General features: G+C 38.5%; 1 protein-coding gene and 1 long non-coding RNA gene across 4 annotated transcripts in view; one reads left to right on the top strand and one right to left on the bottom strand.

The window, feature by feature from the left end:
- ADGRV1 (adhesion G protein-coupled receptor V1) overlaps window positions 1–25,328 on the bottom strand; it is a 536,135-nt gene that overhangs the window by 368,037 nt on the left and 142,770 nt on the right. For both annotated transcript variants that reach the window (XM_027605560.2, XM_027605561.2), the window contains 8 exons: window positions 25,124–25,248; window positions 22,067–22,224; window positions 21,830–21,976; window positions 21,390–21,497; window positions 18,324–18,588; window positions 17,451–17,573; window positions 11,603–11,825; window positions 11,072–11,276 (listed from right to left, as the gene is read on the bottom strand). In XM_027605560.2, the coding sequence (XP_027461361.1) occupies window positions 11,072–11,276; window positions 11,603–11,825; window positions 17,451–17,573; window positions 18,324–18,588; window positions 21,390–21,497; window positions 21,830–21,976; window positions 22,067–22,224; window positions 25,124–25,248 (1,354 nt within the window). The remainder of the gene's footprint in view (window positions 1–11,071; window positions 11,277–11,602; window positions 11,826–17,450; window positions 17,574–18,323; window positions 18,589–21,389; window positions 21,498–21,829; window positions 21,977–22,066; window positions 22,225–25,123; window positions 25,249–25,328) is intronic.
- LOC113929044 lies at window positions 13,623–20,020 on the top strand. 2 transcript variants are annotated; one of them, XR_003522075.1, is made up of 3 exons: window positions 13,623–13,692; window positions 14,054–14,121; window positions 19,833–20,020. It is a non-coding gene; the product is annotated as an uncharacterized LOC113929044 (long non-coding RNA). The 2 variants fall into 2 exon arrangements; XR_003522074.1 differs by having other exon boundaries at window positions 13,687–13,790.

The following is a 25,328-nucleotide window of genomic DNA, read 5'->3' as shown; positions in this document are numbered from 1 at the left end:
CACAGAAAGACCAGGGGTGCCTGAGTGCAGAAGAGCTCCCAGGTATCGGAGTGGGGAAGCCAGCTGCAGAGACGGAGCCGAGGCGCGGGCTCTCAGCTCGGGGTTGCCATAAACTGTGATCCGCAGCACAGTCGGACCACTGCTCCTCCAGCAGGGATGCGGCAAGGGGCAGATGCAGGGAGACTCCCCTTCCTCCCCTGGGAGGAGCAGCCCGGGAGTGCCCGCAGGGATCTGCTGGGTTTGGAGACTCCACACCGAGTCGTGCCAGAGATAGAAACGCTTGGTCACAGGACCGGTGAGCACTGAGTGCGGCCGGAGACCGGGGAGTCGGGAGTGATTGACTGCTTTTCTCTGGGGGCGCACTGAGGAGCGGCGCCCGAGTTCTCGGCTCCTTTGAGCGGAGATTGGGAGGCTGCCATTTTCACTCTCCTCCTCCAAAGCTGTACAGAAAGCTTGCAGGGAACAAATCTCCCGAGAGCAAACCTGAGCAGATTACTTAACCCAGAATGACAAGGGTGGGGCAATTCCGCCTCCGGCAAAGACATCTGGGAACCACGGCAACAGGCCCCTCGCCCCAGAAGATCAGCAAGAACAGCCAGCCAAGACCAAGTTTACTGATCAATGAGAATGGCAGAACTCCAGTGCTAGGGGAATACTGCACATAGAATTCATGGCTTTTTTACCATGATTCTTTAGTCTTTCAAAGTTAATTTTTTTAACTGTATTTTTTTTTAATTTTTCTTTTTCCCTTTTTCAACCAACATCTTATCAATCCCTTTTTTAGAAAAACATTTTTATTTTTCATTTTTAGAGTCATATTCTATCCCTTTATACTAGTTACCCTTATTTTTGGCATATATATATAAGTTGTTCTCATTTAAAATTTTGAGATAACGTTTCTCTAACAGATCAAAATATACCCTAAATCTCTAGTGTATGGCTTTGTACTAGTCTCCTGCCTGATCACATTCTCTCCCCCTTTTTTTTTTCTTTTTTTTTTAAATCCTCTTCTTTCTTTTTTCAAACAATTTCTTATCAATTCCTTTTATAAAATTTTTTTATAATTTTCATTTTTACAGTCATATTCCATCCCTTCATCGTATCAACCCTTATTTTGTACATACATAAGTCTTTCTTTCTTTAAAATTTTGGGAGGCACTATCTTCTAACAGACCAAAATACACCCAAAATCTAGTGTGTGGCACTGATCTATGTACCAGCCTGATCATATTTGATCATATTCTGTTTTTTTGCTTTGTTTTGTTCTGTTTTTGTTTGTTTTTATCTTTTTCTTTTTTTTTTTTTCTCTTTCTCTTTTCTTTCTTTCGCTTTCTTTTCCCCTGGTTTCAGGTCTTTTCTGATTTGATTAGAGTATATTTTCTGGGGACACTGTTACCCTGTTAGCATTTTGCTCTCTCATTCATTTATTCCCCTCTGGACAAAATGACAAGATGGAAAAAAATCACCTCAACAAAAAAAACAAGAGGCAGTACCATCTGCCAGGGACCTACTCAATACGGACATTAGTACAATGTCGGACCCAGAGTTCAGAATCATGATTTTAAAGATACTGGCTGGGCTTGAAAAAAGCATGGAAGTTATTAGGGAAACCCTTTCTGGAGAAATAAAAGAACTAAAATCTAACCAAGTTGAAATCAAAAAGGCTATTAATGAGGTGCAATAAAAAATGGAGGCACTAACTGCTAGGATAAATGAGGCAGAAGAGAATCAGCGATATAGAAGACCAAATGATGGAAAATAAAGAAGATGAGAAAAAGAGATAAACAACTACTGGATCACAGGGGCAGAATTCAAGAGATAAGCGATATCAGAAGATGAAACAACATTAGAATAATTGGGATCCCAGAAGAAGAAAGAGAGAGAGGGGCAGAAGGTATACTGGAGCAAATTATAACAGAGAACTTCCCTAATGTGGGGAAGGAAACAGGCATCAAAATCCAGGAGGCACACAGAACCCCTCTCAAAATCAATAAAAATAGGTCAACACCCTGACATCTAATAGTAAAACTTATGAGTCTCAGAGACAAAGAGAAAATCCTGAAAGCAGCTCGGGAGAAGAGATATGCAACCTATAATGGTAGAAACATTAGATTGGCAACAGACTATCCACAGAGACCTGGTAGACCAGAAAGGACTGGCATGATATATTCAGAGCACTAAACGAGAAAAATATGCAGCCAAGAATACTATATCCAGCTAGGCTGTCACTGAAAATAGAAGGAGAGATCAAAATCTTCCAGGACAAACAAAAACTAAAGGAATTTGCAAACATGAAACCAGCCCTCCAAGAAATATTGAAAGGGGTCCTCTAAGCAAAGAGAGAGCCTAAAAGCAGCATAGACCAGAAAGGAACACAGACAATATACACTAACAGTCACCTTACAGGCAATACAATGGCACTAAGTTCATATCTTTCAATAATTACCCTGAATGTAAATGGGCTAAATGCCCCAATCAAAAGACACAGGCTATCAGACTGGATTGAAAAACAAGACCCATCGATAATGCTTTCTGCAAGAGACTCATTTTAGACCCAAAGGCACCCCCAGATTGAAAGTGAGGGGGTGGAAAACCATTTACCACGCTAATGGACACCAAAAGAAAGCTGGGGTGGCAATCCTTACATCAGACAAATTAGATTTTAAACCAAAGACTGTAATAAGAGATGAAGAAGGACACTATATCCTACTTAAAGGGTCTATTCAACAAGAAGATCTAACAATTGTAAATATCTATGCCCCTAACATGGGAGCAGCCAATTATATAAGGCAATTAATAACAAAAGCAAAGAAACACATTGACAACAATACAATAATAGTGGGGGACTTTAACACCCCACTCACTGAAATGGACAGATCATCAAAGCAAAAGATCAACAAGGAAATAAAGACTTTAAATGACACACTGGACCAAATGGACTTCACAGACATATTCAGAACATTCCATCCCAAAGCAACAGAATACACATTCTTTTCTAGTGCCCATGGAACATTCTCCAGAATAGATCACATCCTAGGTCACAAATCAGGTCTCAACCGGTACCAAAAGATTGGGATTATTCCCTGCATATTTTCAGACCACAATGCTTTGAAACTAGAACTCAATCACAAGAGGAAAGTCGGAAAGAACTCAAATACATGGAGGCTAAAGAGCATCCTACTAAAGAATGAATGGGTCAACCAGGAAATTAAAGAAGAATTTTAAAAATTCATGGAAACCAATGAAAATGAAAACACAACTATTCAAAATCTTTGGGATGCAGCAAAGGCACTCCTAAGCGGAAAGTATATAGCAATACAAGCCTTTCTCAAGAAAGAAGAAAGGTCTCAAATACATAACCTAACCCTACACCTAAAGGAGCTAGAGAAAAAACAGCAAATAAAGCCTAAACCCAGCAGGAGAAGAGAAATAATAAAGATCAGAGCAGAAATCAATGAAATAGAAGCCAAAAGAACAGTAGAACAGATCAACGAAACTAGGAGCTGGTTCTTTGAAAGAATTAACAAGATTGATAAACCCCTGGCCAGACTTATCAAAAAGAAAAGAGAAATGACTCAAATCAAAATCATGACTGAAAGAGGAGAGATCACAATCAACACCAAAGAAATACAAACAATTATAAGAACATATTATGAGCAACTATATGCCAGCAATTTAAATAACCTGGAAGAAATGGATGCATTCCTAGAGATGTATCAGCTACCAAAACTGAACCAGGAAGAAAGAGAAAACCTGAACAGACCTATAACCACTAAGGAAATTGAAGCAGTCATCAAAAATCTCCCAACAAACAGGGCGCCTGGGTGGCTCAGATGGTTGGGCGTCTGCCTTCGGCTCAGGTCATAATCCCAGGGTCCTGGGATCGAGTCCTGTGTCACGCTCCCTGCTCCTTGGGAGCCTGCTTCTCCCTCTGCCTCTCTCTCTCTCTTCCATGAATGGATAAATAAAATCTTAAAAAAAAAAAAAATCTCCCAACAAACAAAAGCCCAGGGCCAGATGGCTTCCCAAGGGAATTCTACAAAACATTTAAAGAAGAATTAATACCTATTCTCCTGAAACTGTTCCAAAAAATAGAAATGGAAGGAAAACTTCCAAACTCATTTTATGAGGCCACCACTACCTTAATTCCCAAACCAGACAAAGACCCCATCAAAAAGGAGAATTACAGACCAATATCCTTGATGAACATGGATGCAAAAATTCTCACCAAAATACTAGCCAATAGGATCCAACAGTACATTAAAAGGATTATTCACCAAGACCAAGTGGGATTTATCCCTGGGCTGCAAGGCTGTATCAATCAACATGATACAATACATTAACAAAAGAAAGAACAAGAATCATAGGATCCTCTCAATAGATGCAGAAAAGGCATTTGACAAAGTACAGCATCCTTTCTTGATCAAAACTCTTCAGAGTATAGGGATGGAGGGTACATACCTCAATATCATAAAAGCCATTTATGAAAAACCTATAGTGAATATCATTCTCAATGCAGAAAAACTGAGAGCTTTCCCCCTAAGGTCAGAAACGCGGCAGGGATGTCCACTATCAACACTGCTATTCAACATAGTATTAGAAGTCCTAGCCACAGCAATCAGACAACAAAAAGAAATCAAAGGCATCCAAATCGGCAAGGAAGAAGTCAAACTCTGTTTGCAGATGATATGATAGTTTATGTGGAAAACCCAAAGACTCCACCCCAAAACTGCTAGAACTCATACAGGAATTGAGTAAAGTGGCAGGATATAAAATCAATGCACAGAAATCAGTGGCATTCCTATACACCAACAAGACAGAAGAGAGACAAATTAAGGAGTCGATCCCATTTACAATTGCACCCAAAACCGTAAGATACCTAGGAATAAATCTAACCAAAGAGGCAAAGGATCTGTACTCAGAAAACCATAAAATACTCATGAAAGAAATTGAGGAAGACACAAAGAAATGGAAAAATGTTCCACACTCATGGATTGGAAGAACCAACATTGTGAAGATGTCAATGCTACCTAGAGCAATCTACACATTCATGCAATCCCCATCAAAATACCATCCACTTTTTTCAAAGAAATGGAACAAATAATCCTAAAACTGTATGGAACCAGAAAAGACCCCAAATAGCCAGAGGAATGTTGAAAAAGAAAAGCAAAGCTGGCGGCATCACAATTCCAGACTTCCAGCACTATTACAAAGCTGTCATCATCAAGACGTATGGTACTGGCACAAAAACAGACACATAGATCAATGGAACAGAATCGAGAGCCCAGAAATGGACCCTCAACTCTATGGTCAACTAATCTTTGACAAAGCAGGAAAGAATGTCCAGTGGAAAAAAGACAGTCTCTTCAACAAATGGTGTTGGGAAAATTGGACAGCCACGTGCAAAAGAATCAAACTGGACCATTTCCTTACACCACACACAAAAACAGACTCAAAATGGTTGAAAGACCTAAATGTGAGACAGGAGTCCATCAAAATCCTAGAGGAGAACACAGGCAGCAACCTCTTCAACTTCAGCCGCAGCAACTTCTTCCTAGAAACATCGCCAAGGGCAAGGGAAGCAAGGGCAAAAATGAACTATTGGGACCTCATCAAGATAAAAAGCTTTTGCACAGCAAAAGAAATAGTCCACAAAACCAAAAGACAACCGACAGAATGGGAGAAGATATCTGCAAATGACATATCAGATAAAGGGCTAGTATCCAAAATCTATAAAGAACTTATCAAACTCAACACCCAAAGAACAAATAATCCAATCAAGAAATGGGCAGAAGACATGAAGAGACATTTCTCCAGAGAAGACATCCAAATGGCCAAAAGACGCATGAAAAAGTGCTCAACATCGCTCGGCATCAGGAAAATCCAAATCAAAACCTCAATGAGATACCACCTCACACAAATGGCCAAAAGACGCATGAAAAAGTGCTCAACATCGCTCGGCATCAGGAAAATCCAAATCAAAACCTCAATGAGATACCACCTCACACAAATGGCCAACAGACGCATGAAAAAGTGCTCAACATCGCTCGGCATCAGGGAAATCCAAATCAAAACCTCAATGAGATACCACCTCACACCCGTCAGAATGGCTAAAATTAACAAGTCAGGGAACGACAGATGTTGGCGGGGATGTGGAGAAAGGGGAACCCTCCTACACTGTTGGTGGGAATGCAAGCTGGTGCAGGCACTCTGGAAAACAGTATGGAGGTTCCTCAAACAGTTGAAAATAGAGCTACCATACGATCCAGCAATTGCATTACTGGGTATTTACCCCAATGATACAAAGATACAAATGAAGGGGTACATGCACCCCGATGTTTATAGCAGCAATGTCCACAATAGCCAAACTGTGGAAAGAGCCAAGATGTCCATCGACCGATGAATGGATAAAGAAGATGTTGTATATATACACAATGGAATATTATGCAGCCATCAAAAGGAATGAGATCTTGCCATTTGCAATGATGTGGATGGAACTGGAGGGTGTTATGCTGAGTGAGATAAGTCAATCAGAGAAAGACATGTATCATATGACCTCACTGCTATGAGGAATTCTTAATCTCAGGAAACAAACTGAGGGTTGGTGGAGTGGGGGTGGGGTGGGAGGGATGGGGTGGCTTGGTGATAGACATTGGGGAGGGTATGTGCTATGGTGAGCGCTGTGAATTGTGCAAGACTGTTGAATCACACATCTGTACTTCTGAAACAAATAACGCAATATATATTAAGGAAAAAAAAAGAAGAAGATAGCAGGAGGGGAAGAATGAAGGGGGGAAATTGGAGGGGGAGACGAACCATGAGAGACGATGGACTCTGAAAAACAAACTGAAGGTTCTAGAGGGGAGGGCGGTGGGGGGATGGGTTAGCCTGGTGATGGGTATTAAAGAGGGCACATTCTGCGTGGAGCACTGCGTGTTATGCAGAAACAATGAATCATGGAACACTACATCAAAAGCTAATGATGTAATGTATGGCGATTAACATAACAATAAAAAAATTTAAAGAAAAAAAAGTCAGACACTTAACCAACCGAGCCACCCAGACTCTCCAAACAACACATCATTTTTTAATATAAGTGTGTCCCATGCAATATTCGGGACATTTGTAGAGTAAAATTTATTTGTTGCATATCCAAAAAAATAAAAAATAAAATAAAATATTCATATAATTTATTCACAAACAACAATGCCTTTTCAAAGAGAAACCTCTCTGGCTCTATGTCCTCTATTGATAAGGGTTATTAAAATAAGAATTTAATACAGCCAGAAAATTGTCAAGAAACTCTCTTTATATGGGCGCCTGGGTGGCTCAGTCGTTAAGTGTCTGCCTCCGGCTCAGGTCATGATCCCAGGGTCCTGGGATCGAGTCCCCCATTGGGCTCCCAGCTCGGCGGGAAGCCTGCTTCCCACTCCCCCTGCTTGTGTTCCCTCTCTCTCCATCTCTCTCTGTCAAATAAATAAAATCTTTAAAAAAAAAAATTCTCTTTATCTACTGAATCTTATCTTAGCACAAGGATGTCTAAACACAAGAGGCCCGTATTGAGGAATTCTACTGAATGGACTCAAAGAACCCAGGATACTATCTATTGGGAAGGATTAAACCACAGTACTTTAATGTTTCGAAAGTAATCTTAGACCAAGCTTCAGAAGGAGAAATCTATCATAGAATGTGCCCCCAACTGCAGCAAGGCTTGTGAGAGGATGAGACCATGCAGCAGGGCGCGTTGGTTCTTGTCTGAGACATCCCAGCTCTGCCGTATGTATTTGTACAACCCCACGGAAGCCCTGAGTGTTCTGTTCCCCGCCCCCCACAAGAATAATGACAGGGTCACACTAAGCACTTCCTGTGTGCCAGGCACTTTTCTGGAATAAAGCTGTGAACAAAGCAGTATCTCAGTTGTCACAGCCTTGCATTCTGGTAAAAGAAAGTGACAGTAGACAAGGCCATTATAAGTTACATAAAGAAGAACAAGGCAGGATAAAAAGGTACAGAATGATGGTGGGGAGCTACAATTTTCAGTCAGAGGAGGCCTTTCTGGTAAGGTGTCATTTGAAGAAAGTGAGGAAACAAGTCATGTCAGTACGTGGTGGGGACAGAGATGGTCTTCCTTCTTCCTAATCTTCCCCACCATAGCTCATGCCTTAGAGCTGCACTTACACAGTAGCCACTGGCCCACACGTGGCTACTGAGCACCTGAAATGTGACTGGTCTCTAAGTGTAAAATGCACACTGCAGTTTGAGGACAAAGTATGAAAGAAAGGATATAAAAAAGGATACAAAATATTTCATCAATCATTTTTATGTTGGTTCATTGGGTTAAACAAAATAAAATATTAAAAATAATTTCACCTGTTTCTATTTTTTTTATGTGACTGAAAAACTTAAAGTTATATACATGGCTCACATTCTAACTCTACTGGGCAGAGCTGTTTCAGAGGAAGCCGACCTGCCTTTTTCTCCGGAGATGGGCCAGACTGGATAACAGGGTGATCCTACAACACTTGCAAGCAATTGGCTCAGGACACTATCACGTCCAAAACTCATCCCAGCCCTCAAACCTGCTTCTTTTACAGTCATCCATGTCTCATGAAAGGCAAATGCCTGCTTCCTGTAGCTCTGTGGTTTATTGCTGAACTACCACACTAGTTTCCTGTCTATTTCTGTCCTCGCCTTCTTACTAGCTAGTCTATTCTATGGCCAGAATAGTTATTTTCAAATGTGGGTCAGATCAAGTTGCTCTTCCACTCCAATCCTTTCCCTCGGGGACGAACTTCATGATGGTACCCCGGGGCTCGTGCAGCCATGAATTCACATAGCAGCCTCCCTGCTAGGCTTGGAAGGTCTGCTCCAAAGTTGGCCCTCACCTGATGTCTGGGACGTTGGGTTCCGGGAAGATTCCCACCATTCCCGGAACTCACACTGTCTCCCTGTGCCTGAACTGTGCACACAGTGTGGTTTATACTGAACACCTATTTTCATTCTGACAGTCTGGAATTTTGGCATGTGTCAGGGTGAGAGTGCCCGCATCATCAGTCGCCAGTTAAGACCCCAGGCCCTGAGTCTCTAAGGAGCTTCCCTGGTTGGCAACACCTCTCACATGCTGTCAGAATTCAGCTCTGTGCTGGGGGAATTAAGTGTGTACTACGTGGCTCCCCTGGGAGAGAGCTCTTGGAAACTTGCCATGGTTTCCTCTGCACCTCTACTCCACATGCCTTCTCCCTTGATGATTTTGCTTTGTATCCCCTTCACTGTAATAAATCATAGTATGAGTATGACTAAACCTTGAGTCCTTTGAGTCCTCCTAGCAAGTCATGAACCTGTGGGCACTGCTGAGGAAGCCAGAAACAGAGCCCTGGCCCTTCACATCTTTCCCTCATACACTGACTTCAGCCACAGTGGCCTCCTTGCTGCACCAGATGGGTGAGGCCTCACTTCAGGGCCTTTCCTCTTGATGGTTCCCCCTGCCTTGAATGTTCTTCCCCTGTCTCCTCCAGGCCTTCGTCCTCAGGCCACTTTCTCAGTGCCACCCTCCCTGATAGCCTATGTTTTATTTCCCTGCACACAACCCCACCCCCGCCCTCACAATCTCCATCTATCCTCCATAACGTTCCTCCAGGGCACTTATTACCATCACACAGAGTACAGATGTCTCGCATGGTTTGTCTACTGTCTGTCTCCCTTAGCCTCCTCCACGATTCAGAGAAATGAGGATATGAGATTTTTTACTATTTTATTTCTTGATATATCTCTAGCATCTGGAAACAGTATCTGGTACACAGTAGGTGTTTGTTAAATAACTGCTACATGAATGAATAAATTAATGAACAGATGAATGAATGGCTTTGTTAGTTCTGGCCAATGAGGCATAAGAAGAGTTTTCTAGAGGCTTTTGGGAACTCTCTTCCTTACCCCAAGTGCCACATTTCTTTCTCCCCAGTGGGACATAAACAAGAAAGCAGTGGCCCTAACAATAACATCAGCTTTCAAACAACCAAATAAGGAATCAACTTTATATTGGCAAAGTGGAGAAATGGAAAGAATCTGAGCCATGGTGACACAGTAAAGTATCCAACCGTGAAGCCCAGCTTCTCTGTGGACATGTTTTTGGTGTCTAAACCACTTTTAGCTGAGTTTTCCTCACTTGCAGAATATTTCAGAGAACAACGCATGATAGCTGCAGCTAGAACTCTAGTTAAGAAATCAAGAAAGAGTTGGCAAATTGGGCTAAATGATGCAATATAGATGGGTGTCCTTTTGCTAAGGAATATGAAGTCCGAGCATGGAAGTCAACCTGGTAAGATCTGCATAGTTCTCTTTCTTCAGGAGAAAGCACCTCCATGCGTACAATGCATGTACAGTTACAAACATAACCCCTACTCTCTCTCTCTCTCTCTTTCTCCTTCAATACACAAAGGACAGTAATACATTTGTAGGTGATGCATGTGACAAAACACAGTATATAGTCTATTTGGAATCTGCTTCATCATTACCCCCTAGAGATAAGGCTAACACTGGAGCCAAACTCCAGGACTAAGGCCAACTAGTAACATTTTAAATTCAATCCTGTAAGAGGAATCACTACAACAAAAAGTTTAGGACATGTCAATTCAGAGGTTTCAATGTGTAGGAATAGAAATTATAAGACATCAGTAAAGTTCACGATAAAATGCAGAGTGGGGCAGAGGGTGAAATGGGGAAAGAGAAAGGAGAAAGGCTGAAGATATTCAAAGTAGGACAGAGTGCTGACAACATCTAATATATAAATACAATGAATAGGGGCATCTGGGTGGCTCAGTTGGTTAAGTGTCTGGCTCTTGATTTCAGCTCAGGTCATGATCTCAGGGTCAAGAGATCGAACCCCGCATCAGGCTCCGTGCTTGGCACAGAGAGAGTCTGCTTGAGATTCTCTCCCCTCCTCCCTCTCTCTGCCCTTCCCATCTCCATGCTCTCCCTCCCTCTCTACATAAATAAATAAATAAATAAATGCTTTAAAATAAATAAATAAATACAAAGAATAAATCATTTTGATTTCTAAGTGTGGGATCTTTACCTGAGCGAATCCAACGACTCCATAGGCATCATCATTAGACAGAATAGTTATTTTTACATAACTGTTAATACCAATCTCTGCTCCTCCTTTGGGATTTTTAAGCTGAACTCTAAAGGATTCTTCTTCTTCTGGAATTGTATCATCAAGGATGTTTACTGCTATTACAGCTTCTCTGTCACCAGGTTCAAATATCAGTTCACCTGAACTAGCATAAGAAGTATATCAAGTAAATCAGCTGCAACAAATCTCAGGCATATACATATACAAACCCATAAAACTCTCGAAACACTGATTAATATTAAACATTTGGAAAAATCATATTTCATAAATAAAATGATAATATAAAATGTTCATAATACTGATTAACTTCATAAAATAGATATAAGAACTATGGAATATAACCAAATTTCTAGATTATAAATTACTCTTATATTTTGTATATTTCCAATCATTAAATAAACACTTAGAAATTAGGTGCCATATAAAACTATGGTGAGCATAAAGAGATTTTGCATAAAATGCTGAACCTACCTAGGAATAAAGTCAGACTGACTCGAGATGAAGGCCAGCTCATATATGTGTGAGTGGACAGCTCCCGTTAGAGCAATTAAACTCTTGCTTGAATTAAAGGACTTTACTGTAACAGAAGCTGCATCATGAGCAGAAGGGGCTTCCAGAATAAAAGAGAATTGATTCAGCTCTGAATTCCAGCAGTAAAGAGCAGATGTAGCTTGCCCAATAAAAAGGATGTGGACTGTGGGAAGGAAAGAAAAGGCAACTACAGTGAAACGTGAATGTCACCGCACACCCTCCCCATCAGGGTACCAAAGCAAAACTTTTCTGCACTCAAAGTTCCATTTTGATTTCTGGATTAACTAAATATGACCTGATTTCTGAAAATCAAAATATTATTTAAAATAACTGAATGTAAATAGTAATTTTTTAAATGCTCTGGAGTGACCAAACCAGCCTAACAGTAAACCCACAATCCACTTAATAAATAAGAAACCACTGGATAGTAAAGCCCAAATGGATTGTGGACTCTTTTATTCATCTCGGTATTTATTTGTTGGATAGCATGGTAGGATATTTTTAAAAGTGAAAAATATGCATAATCCCACAACTAAATGTTTCATTTTTTTATTTTCCATTCCAGTCACCATCCATAAGAATTCATGATGAGCACAATTATAAACAGACTAAATACAAAAAAATTCTTAATTGAAACGCTTAATCCTGTATTTATATGGCACTTCTTAGGTGTTGCTACAAAGCATTCAAATTTATGATTTTAATGCATAATCTATAGAGTTGATCTTTAAAATATACTTAATTTCTCTACACTGTTTATTTTTTTATTTTTCAATATTAACTAGAGACAGTTATTAATTCTTTTCACTTGATAAATTCCTTTTTTTTTTTTTTTTAAGTAGGCTCCACACCTAGCATGGAGCCCAATGTGGCGCTTGAACTCACAACCCTGAGATCAAGACCTGAGCTGAGATCAAGAGTCAGACGCTTAACTGACTGAGCCACCCAGGTGCCCCTTCACTTTATAAATTCTTAAAGGTGGTAATTAGACCAAAGCATCTGAACAAATTTATGATCTCAGAGTATATGCTGCCAACGCTTTTTGAAATGTTGGTAGGAAAACGTGCTCTTGATTCAACGCAACGGCAAATATTAGTGAATATGGAGGGGAAAGGAGCTTAGTACATTGTATAGAAGGGGAAATTTGGAGTCAGGGAGCTTACTACATTGTACATGCCACTAAGTAACCTTCAGACTTAAAACTAAGGAGAAGCATGAGAAACCAACCAGAAACATGCACAAATTCCAGTACCTGAAGAAACATATCAGAACATAAAGATATCAACCAAGATGGATTTGGTTATTAAAACAGCACATCGAACTAGAAACCATGAAAATTTTAGCCTATAAGGTTACATAGGTTAAATACCAAGAATTACTCATTATGTTTATTTATGGTAATTATTTAAGTACTATTGCAGGTTAGTAAATGTTGCATAAAAGGTAAAAATTAAGAAAAATGTTATTAATGAACTTGCTTTTTAAAAATGATCATATATTTTTCATACAGCTCTGTAAAGCTGAAGATATTCAGTAAAGAGCAAATTCTTCAGAGGGATCTCAACATCTCCTAAGTTTAAATGATTCTACAGTCTCAGTCAATCAATCAATCTACAGGCTCAACCAAAATCATAAAGTGTTCTGAGCATCACTGATTATGTATCTTAATCCTCGGAGGTATACCCTATTCACTTCCTCCCAATCTAATAAGTATGAGAAGGCAGCAAATAGATAATGAGACATTCAGAGTAGGAAATGTACAGGGCTCAAATCTGCATTTTTGTATGCAGAGAGCGTTTTCTCAGAAAATAGCCATTTGTACTGTTCAAAGAACTGGGTCAGGAGTTTATAAGGATAAAAAACCCTTAAGTCTCTACTCTGGGGAACAGAATTTTAACTGGTACTGATTACAGAATTCCCTTCCAGTTAGCAAAACTAAAAACAAACAAAAGTATCCCAAAGGAAGGCAACTGGCTGAGATTATTTAAGGAGTCAGTGAACACAGAGAAGTCCCAGGACGGAGTGCGAGAGTGAGCATTCCTAGCACTTAAGAGATCTGGGAGAAGAAACCAGTAACACATAGGACAGCCAGAGAGGGCTGCGTGGGAAGCAGCGTCCTCAGGACAGGGTGGGATTCCAGTTCAAGGACATGAGGGACATTCTGAGGAGAAAAGTTCCAGAGCGTAACTGTTCTGGGGGACACTGTGGAAGGGTTTGGGGAGTTGGGGGAGGAAAGAGTTGAGTCCCTAGTCTAGAAATTAGGGCTCATATGGTCCAGAGCATGCACAGATCAGATGGGATGAGTCACTTTCTCCCAAGGGGGCCTGGGCTTCTTATGGTGACTACACAGGGATGGAGAGAGTGATGAATTCATCCAAATGATTTCCACAGATGATGATTTCAAAGGTGATCGTTTTGGTGAAGAGGAGAGTGTTGGGAAAAGAAGGAGAAGGGTAGAGGTGAGTGTCTTTCCAGCAGATTTATTAATGGCTCTTCCTTACAGAAGCTTTCTAAGCATCCCTTAGACCTGGTCAAGTTTTCTCCATTTTGTGGTAGTAGAGCACTTTATCCTCTGATAGCAGTTATCTGTTTGTAGTTAGAAACTTATTTGTGTTATTATACATCGTGTCTCCCTTCCCTATTGCATTAAGAAGTTAAAACTTCTTCAGAGCAGGGGGTATAAAAGATTTTGTTTACCCTTGTTTCCTCAGGGCCTACCACTATGCCTGGTACATAGGTGGCATTTTAAAAATCTATTAAATGACAAAGGAGAGAAGGAAGAAGGGAAAGATAAGTTTGTATGTCCTTGCAGCCTTTGTCATATTCATTCTTCCTTTTCCATTTAAAGAATTCAGTTTCTACCCAATAATCTCTGTCAAGTCATTAAGCAGAATAAATATGTAATCCTCACAGTCATGGCTCCAATCTAATATTTGACATATTCAAAATAAGAAAGTCCTTGAATATTATTTAATGCATAATTTCAGCTTTCAGGGGATCTATAATAAGCCATTCTAAATAATTACTTATAATCTTTTCATACTTCTACAACCTCAAGTCACAGAAACAAAAGAAATAAAAAGACCTCACAATGGGTCCCTTAACAAGCCTCTGGCAGAATTTTTCATAAATTCTTTTAGAAAGTGTGCCTATTCTATTTCTTTAAAAATCTTTAAAGGGAATTCTATAACTTCAATTAACAGCCCATTCAGGCAGCACTTGTCATCCTTAAAAACATTCATTAGGAAACTATTTTGAATTATAATAAGTGACTCAAGTAGATACAGTTAGTCCACTTGAAAACTTGAGGTACAAGAAAAGCAGAAATAATAAAGCCACAGAATTAAAGAACAAGTAGACACAAACTAAACAAATACATGATGAAAGATAACATAATTTATTGTAGTAAATCAATTGTTGAGTAAATGTTAAGAAAGCCCCAGAGCTGTATTTCACAGGATAACATCACAAATTCACGGCCTGTCAGAGTCTGACAAATAAAGAGAAGTTATTTACGGAGAGGATGTTCAGAACAGAGGCAGACACAGGACTCTGACAGCAGAGTGGAGGGCAGACAATGATGTAACAGTCCAGATGCATGGACACCAGAGTCCGGGAGAACATGGTGTGGACACAGGGCTGAGGAGGGGTAGGGCATATGGAAAGAAAGCACAGTGAGATAGATAACCCATAAAAGGTGAGAGATAAATAAGATCTGAGTCCTGGTTAGCAGTACAGGCGACTGCAGGAGACAGTGGCTAAGGATTACAGTGCCTGATACAGAAAGCTACAGCCAGGCACCTAGGAGAAAAACAACAAGAGCAGACTCGTGAATTTGTGCTAAATCCTCTATTCTTCTCAATATCATTTACTTTATAGATATTAGCTTTTATGAGTCCAACTACCCGAACGTATCGATGTCTCCAAAATCTAAATCTCTAACCGATTTCTTCAAGTGCCACATCTCTAACCACCCACAGTGGCTTCTATATCAACTCTTGCCCGGGCAGTTGCAAACTATTGCATCCAGCATATTCTGCACACCAAAGCTAGGTGGAGTTATAAAACATGCCTTTGATCATCACTTGCCTTTGAAATGCCTTGAGGGATTTCTCTACCCCAATAATGCTCAGAGCGTAGTGCCTGAACCCATCATGGTCACTGAGACACTTCAGGAGCATCTGTGAAGTCAAAACTATTTTTGTAGTAATACTAAGATGTCATTTGTCTACAATATTCTCATTCTTTCATGAGCATATGTGGGATTTTCTAGAGGCATATGACGGATAATATTATAGTAAGTAGAATACAGACTCAGACATGAGAATCCAGATAAAACATGCTGTTTTCATTCACATGTAATGAGTTCACAGCTATCATTCTCAACTGAATTAATAAGTATCTTTAAAATTTCTCCTCTTTAATTTCTAATACAATAAATATCAGTAGATAGAATCCACATGAAATCTTTAAATTTTTAAGAGGGTGAAAAGTTCCTAAGACAAAAATATTTGGGAACCAATGAACCATCCAAACACAGATCAAATCCTGAGCCTGACAGGCCAGACCTTCTTGTATAGACGATAGCATATGTTTCCAACCTTACCACCACTACATTCTGAGTCAAATCCTCTATCCCCAGCACTCTAGTCTGCTCATTGTGCCCGCAACGTCATATATACTTCTATCTTTCTCTTTTGCTCACCCCTTTCCCTCTACCCACAGCATTTCCTACCAGCCTATCCAGGCCTAGTTCAAGCTCCCCTCTGAGACCTCTTACCCCTTCAATTCTACCATTCACAGAGCAAATGGGACTGGAATTCTATCTTGGATTATTGTCTTAATATTTTTCTTGCTTCTCCAACCAGACATTAAACTTCTGAAGGCAAGGAATTCTTCATAACTTTAAACAATGACTTACATATAATGTCTAATCAATAAATGGTGCTGTTTAATTCATACAAAATTGCTATGTCTCAGTTTAAAAGCGGGACTTTGATTCATCCAGACTCACAGGCTGAGTCACTTGGTTTGGCTGCCAAGTTCCTCCGGGCACCTCAACAGGAAACATGCTGACTCACTGAGCATGTCCCCTGCATTCTTCATCCCTGCTCTGGGAGGCAGCCCCACAGGCTCACCATGCCAACTACTGTTGCCTTCTGAGCCTTGTTACCATGGGCCCATCCACCTGATTCTTCACCAACTCTGAAATGGTCCTGTGGCCTCGCAGCAAATTCAGCCCTTGGTTTCTCACTAACAGACTTTGTTTTGGAAATCACTCCGAATAAAATTATTGCTTATGTTTCCGATTAAAAACATGTGGATTAAAGAACAGAAAACCAAGAAAGGATCAGACTGGAAGAAGGATGGGAGAGTGAACAAGGACTGCAGAGATCTGACAATCATTTTCTGACTTTTAAAAAAATACTTCAATGCAGATACCTGTTATCCTCTTATATTTTCATATTTGAAACATATTACTATATGTAATGCCACTCTTCATTTTTCTCTAGACAGAATATATTATCTTACTATATCTTTAACTAATATTTTCTGCCATATTTCAGTAATTCTGATTCTTCTCAAGCACAATGCCCATTTTAAAAGTGGTAGTCCTTTTGAATTTCTAGGATTTCCAGAAATATTTCTGTTAAGATCTTGATTTTTACATCCTTATTAAAATACCTAGTGTCTGGGAATGTGATACTATCTCTAATTCAATACAATTAAAATTATTTTAGCTTTCCACACTGCATTTGAGATTAGTTAGCAGTTTAAAAACCCTTACCTATTCCTGAAGCTGGTGTAAAGGAGTAGATCCTATTAACAGTAGCAAAATCCAGGGATTGAAAATATCTGAAAGAGGGCTGTCCTGTCTCCCAGACGAAAATATCAATTGAATTCTCATTTCCTACAATAATGGAATAAAAGTCAAATCTGAAGGCAAAAGTTACAGGAAAAAAATGACAAAATTACACAGTAAAAAAATAATAAAAATATCAAATTTAATTTAAAAAACAAATTTAGTGGCTATTCCTCCAAATTAGTTTAGTTAAACAAAAATACAGCCTAATAGGAAACACTTCAAAAGTCTTTTTACATTTACCACATGAAGTACACAAATGGCTGTCCACTGATTAATCATGATCTGATATTAAAGAAAGAACAGTGACACATTTTCTGTTTTTTAGGAATGTTGAAATTTTACCCATGAAAGTTCCACTAAGCAGAAGAGAACATATTTATATTCAGAGAATATTTTCAAATAGTCTTATCAAAAGTTGCTGAGCACTAATTATTACTGCTATAAATTACCCATGGCTCCTCAAGTATAGTCATATAAAACATCACTGCACTTTGGAAATAAGATCTTCAGATATCTTTTCATAGATCTTTCCACTTTACATGCCCATCCCCAATTTTATTTTAATATAACTTTAAAGCAGTAGCTCATAATCTACAGATTATACACATATCGCTTAAAATATGGTCTTTTTTTCCCAAAATCCACTTGCAGCTGACAGTCGATACACCATCCATCAAGAAGTGGATTAGCAAAAAATTATTCCAAGAGCTACATATTTTCATACAGAACATATTACATGAATGCTAGATAATTTTGACAACTACATATGCATTACAAACACTATTATCTTCTCACCTAGAAAGACAGTTTTGGCAAAAATTAAATAAATATCATCGCCTGAAGTCAAGGCTTCAACTTGTGTTGTCCCATTGATTGGCACTTCTTGAAAGTTAATAAACTCACTGCCAGACCATCTGAGTAAAAGGGAATTTGGCCTGGCATTAATCTGGGAAATGGCTAAGAACACAGAGCCTCCTCTGGTGAACAAGGCTATGCTCTGCACACCTCGGACAGGGAGTGTCTGATGTAATGTGAAGCTTCCTCCGCTCCATCTGAAGACCTGTGGGAAATGTTCAAATACAAAACCCTTCATGACTAGGAATTTAGCATTTGTGTGAATTTAAGCAATATCATATATTCAGTCTCCTAGCTCCCCCCTTTATTTAGTTAGGAGGATACTTTCATAAATGAGAAAATATCAGGACTGATACTCTTTCACTGCTCTCTTTTTTTTTATCTGTGTGTGTTTGTGTGTGTATAAGCACACACAGAGAAATAAGTGAAAAAGAAGTTATGTGAAAATAAATCAATTTCAAATATGCATCTGGGTAAGAGTTGGTCACAGCAAGAGAAAGGGGAAGCCAAAAATAGGAGAAAAGTCATATTAAATATGAAAAATTCAGATCTGGATAAGAAATTTTCTGATGCTATAATATTCCTTACCTACTGTTTAAGCAATAGAATATAAAAAGAAACACCAAAACTCTTTGGTCCTGAAGGTGGCAATGTACACAAGGTTTTAAGGTGAGTGCTCATATATTTAAAATTAAAAGAAAATCCTGAATCCACTGGTTTCTTACACAATCTGGTCAATTGCACGAAGAATTATATTTATTCAGTCAACAATTGGGAAACTATGTGAGCCTGGCATTATGCTAAGAGTTATGGACAGAGTGGCCTCTCCCCTTATGGATCTTACTAACTGATAGGAAAAGGCCAATGATACACAAACAATGAATCATGGAACACTATATCAAGAACTAATGATGTAATGTATGGTGATTAACATAACAATAAAAAAATTTTAAAAAGGCCAATGATAAATACTTCAATGATTAAATAAATGTATGATTATTCAATTGTGACAAATGTTGAAAATAACAATTGGGATATGATAAAGAATTATGGGTGTTACTAGGGAAATAAAGTTACAAAGAATGACATGACAAAGTTTCTAAGGCAGAAAATGTTTGTCATAAGCTGAATGAAGACCAGTCCAACTAGAAGGAAGTTGATTGTCCTGAGGGAATGGAGACAGTAAGACTGGAGAGGTAAGGTCATGAGATATCTTTTGTCAGGATGACCATATAATGTATCATGGGGATCCTTTACAGAGCAAAAGGGACAATACTGACAATTACCTCAGGACAACAGACAATCCAATCCTGTGCTGGGTAGATAAAGAACAAAGGTTATGCTATTTATAGTCCATGTTAAATAACTTAGAATTTATTCTATGTATAATTGGAAATCATTGAATAGTTTTTAAATGAGGAATAACATGAAATAATTAATTTTTAAAAGACTACTCCAGCTCCTTGATGGAGAATGGATGTGAGGAGTCAGGGAAGAAGTTCAGAGACCAGCTAGGCAGCAACTCCAACAGCGTGGGCAAGAAATGATGGAAGCTGGACTACGGAGAGAGAAAGAGAGGTGGAAAGAAATCTCTGTCTTCAAAACATTACTGGGAGATATAATCAAAAACAGTAATAAATTAGATGTGAATGAATAAAAATGAATAATCAAGAGAGATGTGTGCCAGCATTTTGTCTTGTGCAATTGCATTTATGAGGCTGCCATTTCCTGAGATGAAAGCAAGCACTACAATAAGTTTCACAGAGAAAATCAAAGTTCAGTTTGGGCTATGTTAAATTTTAGATACTTAAAACATATGTATGTGGAGATGCCAATAGGAAGTTAGATATGTAAGTCTAGAAAGAGAGAAAAGGCTACCAAGAAAAGTGGAAGACAGCCTACAGCTGATACCTAAAGACAGAGGATTGATAGAAGTACCTGGAGTGACTGAAAGAAATTTGAACTAAAACTAAACCTGGACAACTCCAAGACATCTGAGTTCAGAAAAGGGAAGAGGAAGTAGCAGTGGAGACTGGGAAGGGCGGCACAGAGACAGGAGGAGAACATGTGGTATCATAGAAATGAAGAGAAGTGGCTGAAATTTGAGGATGAGGTGACTGCCACATGCTAACAGGAAGCAGCCTAAGACAAAGACAGAAAAACATCCAGTGAATTTGTGACCCAGTTGTCATCAGTGACCATGAGGTAAGACAAAGCAGGCAGACAATTCCTTCAAGGTTTCTTACCACAGAGGGGAGGAAAGGAAGAAAACAAAGTAGAAGGGGGTGAAATGAGGAGAGAAATTCCTTTTGAAGCTTGGAGATGCGCATTTATGCAGACTATTATAATCCAATAGAGATGTTAGTGATGCCACACACAGAGGGAGTAACTAAACCTTCTGATGGCCAGAGGAGCCTGGCTTTTATAGAAGGAAAGCTTCCTCCATAACAGGATGGAGGAATAAAACTAACTATGTTGCAAGAAGGTTTCTGAATTTGGTCTTGGCAAGATGACTAAACTCCTTCCAGAAAGAAGCTTTCTTAGTCTTCAAAGTCATTAGTAAAAATGAGGAGATGAGAAGCAGGTACAGGAGTCTGAGGAGTGAGAAAACTATCAAATAAGCATTATTAGGATGGTGAGATGTCGTTTACTTGAGAAATGTGGAATTTCTGGGGTGATGTTAAGTGCCCATCTGGCAATGTTAATCATGAAGTTTTAGTTATACCACCTATCCAGTTATGTGATTTTTCTCCATAACATTTTTCAATGCCATTAAATTCTAATTAAATGTTCATGCTTATTACTACACTTGCTCTGGCTCTTGAAAACAATATTTATAATTCTACTGTTTAAAAATTAACTGTGACTAATTAACATCTACATTCTACTTTGCTACTTTACCACAACCAAATTATGGAGTTTTTTTAATACTAAACTTACAGACTACATCTTTGATGAGTTTCAAATATAGCATTTTTTTAAAAATTCACTTTAAAACAATCAAACCTGAGTTAACTCAGAATCATCTCTTTGACTTGCGACAATTAAATAATCTTGATTGTCTGAACCAAAATATTTTACTTGAGAAGTTTCCGAAATAATGACTGTTTGTATCTGCAAGGAAGACAAAACCATGGGGATAAATATTTAAAGGAGAATTTTACTAGGAAAGGCTCTGAATACCATAATAGTATGAGTTAGTATTTAAAGTTCAAAACTTAAAAAATCATTCTGAGCACTAGGTATGCATACCTACGTATCATTTCAAGACAAACAAAAATATCCCTGGATTAAGACACTCTGCTAAAATGTGTATCAACTTGCAAAAAAAAAAAAAAAACTTCACATTAATATAGAACATATATTATCTTCCATTTAGATCAATCTTACAAATCTGATTTTTCCTTTAAATAAAGCAATCTACAGAAAATGAAGATATTTTTTACCAAGAATAATTTGAATCCAGATGTGAATGTATACACACTGTTAACAGAAGGCTTTTTGTCACTTCTTTCTTCATGAGTAATCACAAAGTAAGGGGAAAGACCAATATTAAAGGCCTCACATGTTTTAGGATTTTCTATATTTAAATCCTAGGAAATAAGAAATAACAGTAATTCATGAGACAACCAAAATTCACGTGTACATTTTATTTTATGTACTATAAAATGACTGATGTTTACCTCAAGTGGAATAAAAATCCCTTGCCATCGATAAATAGTAGAAGACAATTTTCTTAACATTACACCATATATTGAATCTTCCAAAGTAAAGAAACACCAACCAGAAGCCGATGCCTCCAAAAAACTCTGAACTATGGAAAACACAGCATCCATTCCTCCTGAAATACGTAAATCATGATTTGTTAATGTACAAAACCTTCAAAACTTTATCTATGCCGAGTTTATTGCTTAAACAGCAAGACCAGTGAGTTTGTTACCAGAAATAAAGATCCTTCTATGATGTGTGCGTGTCTGTCAGACAGAGAAAATATAAGCTAGAGAACTCAAAAATAACTAAAAGTAACAATTTTTTAACAAACTGTTAAAACTCTACTCTGAACCCATGTAGATTTTTCCAAAGTGTATTTAAAATACTAAATGTGGGATGGCTGGGTGGCTCAGTCAGTTAAGCCTCTGCCTTTACCTCAGGTCATGATCCCAGGGTCCTGGGATAAAGTCCAGTATTGGGCTCCTTGCTCAGCAGGGAGCCTTCTTCTCCCTCTCCCTCCCCCTGCTCATTCTCTCTCTCTTCTCTCTCTCTTTCTGACAAATAAATAAATAAAATCTTTAAAAAAATAAATAAATAAGTAAAATAAAATACTAAATGTATATTTTAAAGGGAAATATGCTCAAAATTTTTATTAACTTTCATAAAGATGAAAATATAATTGAGAAATGTTTAAAATAATATACAGTTTTATAGAAACATGCTAAATGTGGGGTTTTAAAAACTTACACTATTAATTTGAAACTATGCCCATCCAATGATTCCTCACTTTACATGTTATATATTTAAGAATGCCAAAGCAGACTCATCTGTTTTAAATGGCTGTCAAGTTTTTAATCAACATGCTATCACAGGTACATGTCCTAAAATTTTGTACTACATTTAAACAGAGAAAAACAAAAAATCCCTATCTCATGAAGAATAATTTTTAAAAAGCTCTATGTTTTATTATAGCAATTTCCCAAAGACAGTTCTTTTAAAACTTTAGCTAATGGTGTGAACAGCAAGAACAAATGTCAAGGTTGAAATCTAGGCCCCTTATAAATTACTGATCATTTTCAGATTACCAGTTCAAGCAATCATGTCAATGCCTCATATGTACTACCTACTAGTGATTTCCTTTCCTAGAAAACCGTATTTTTCATTCCTATCTTGTCATCTTTTAAAGGTACACCGCAGTTTTTGCATTGACTCTGAAGGTTTGACATTAAGTCCTGACTATCTGGCCAGATGCTTCCCTACCATAATTCAGGAAGATGGTGAATGAAAAATAAACAATGCTGACATTTAAGAATCTCCAACATATACTCTTACAAGTACTTCCAAAAATGCATGCAGATCCCACACAATAATGAGATAATTCTGAAGTAGAAATCATAATCTTTCTTTTTTGGATTCCACCTCCTCCTGCCTTTTAGACAATCATACCGCTATTAACTATCCCTTTCTGTTCTAAATATTTGATCTCTCTCTATTTAATAGGCCTTTTCCATCAACATGTAAATATGCTTAGGTCTCTCCCAACTAAACAAATGAACAAAGAAACCCCCTTGAATCCTACACCACATCACCACCTTTGCTTGGTCCTACCTTCTCAAGTCAAACCTCCTGAAAAGTTGCATACATTGGAGGGCTCCATTCCCTTACCTCCACTCAAAATGTTATTCAGTTCCTATCCCTCTATACAAACAGCTCTTGCTATTTTATTCCTTCTCTATTGCTAACTACAAGGGATATATTTTTGGTTGTCATCTTACTGGGGGCTTCTACACCAGCAACTGACACAGTTACCACTCCCTTTTTTGAACACTCTTGTGCGGCTGCCTGCAGTCCCACATTCCCTGGGTTTCTTGCCAGGTCTACTCCATCTTCTTTAGTAACATCCTCCTCTCTTTAGTAACTCAGTTTGAGCCTACTAAGCTCAGTCTGGGTCCTCTTCCCTTCTCTACCTACAGTCCCTCTTTCCAGGTTTTTACATCAATTTCCATGACTTTAAATACAATATACATGCTGAAGATTTCCAAATCTCTGCAAGAGAGACTTTCCTTTGAGTCTGGAGAAACGTCTTCTCAAAAGTATCTCAAATTCAAAATGTGTTAAATCACACATATTTTACTCTCCCTCACCAAAGTAATACCTAGTCCTCATTCAGTACTCCCTTTCTTATTGAAGAGCATGACTCTCCATCTAACTATAGAAGCTGGAAATCTAGGAATCATCTCTGGTATCTCCTTCATACCCAGTCAATAGATGCTAGTCTTAGCTAGCATGTGGGCTGACCTTTTGTTTGCCTCCCTTTATCCTCTCTCTTCTTCTGTGCCAATTCATTCTTTGAATGGTACCAAGAACGGTATCTCTGAAATACAAATGTGATCCTACCACCCCACAAATATACACGGCAACCCTCCTGCTGGCCTAAATCACGTTAACCCTAGAATAAAGACTAACGTGCATAACATATTCTTCAAGCTCTCGAACTATCGGGTCTTACCTAGCTCTCCAACCTCAACACTTCCCCTTATTTCTAACTCCAATGTCCACTTGGCGGTTCTTCACTTATAGGCTCTTTCATGCCTCTAGACTTGTGTGCCTGAATAGCTTCTCACTTTCCCTCCAGTGACCCTACAACTCAGGTCTTTGTAGAATCAATCCCTATACATCATTCAGTCCTAGTTCAAACACTGATACTCCCAGGAAGCAGTCACTTATGTTCTCATAACACTTAGAATTACTCCTTTAAAACATTTTTTCTAATTTTAAACTACACACTGGTTTTAACTTAATTTGGTTTATTTCTGTCTCCTCCTATATTCTAAACACCATAAGTTCAATATCATGCCTGGCACATGATAGGCTCTTAATAAATATTTGTGGCTGCGATAAAAGAATTAGATATCTGTTCTCCATTTTCAACAGATCCATAAGATACATGGGATGGGGGGGAATGTACATCTGATACATGCAATCTTTCTTGGTTACAGAATTTTGTTCTTGCAAGAAACCAAACGTACTCATGCCAAAGGCTGTTTCAGATATTGTCTCCCATTCCACACTCACAGCTAAATCAATGCCATTAGCACGTGACACGTTTAAATACACAGTCCTGTTGGCTTCTTCAATGTCTACAGAGGTGGCTCTAAAAAAAATGGATTGCAGAAAGCAGAAAAAGAATATAATTTCTACATATTAAATATAAATATCACATTGCTAGCATAT

Source organism: Zalophus californianus, chromosome 5, assembly GCF_009762305.2.
Source record: "Zalophus californianus isolate mZalCal1 chromosome 5, mZalCal1.pri.v2, whole genome shotgun sequence".
NCBI classification, from domain to species: Eukaryota; Metazoa; Chordata; class Mammalia; order Carnivora; family Otariidae; genus Zalophus; species Zalophus californianus.
This window is presented reverse-complemented; position numbering and strand designations above follow the sequence as displayed.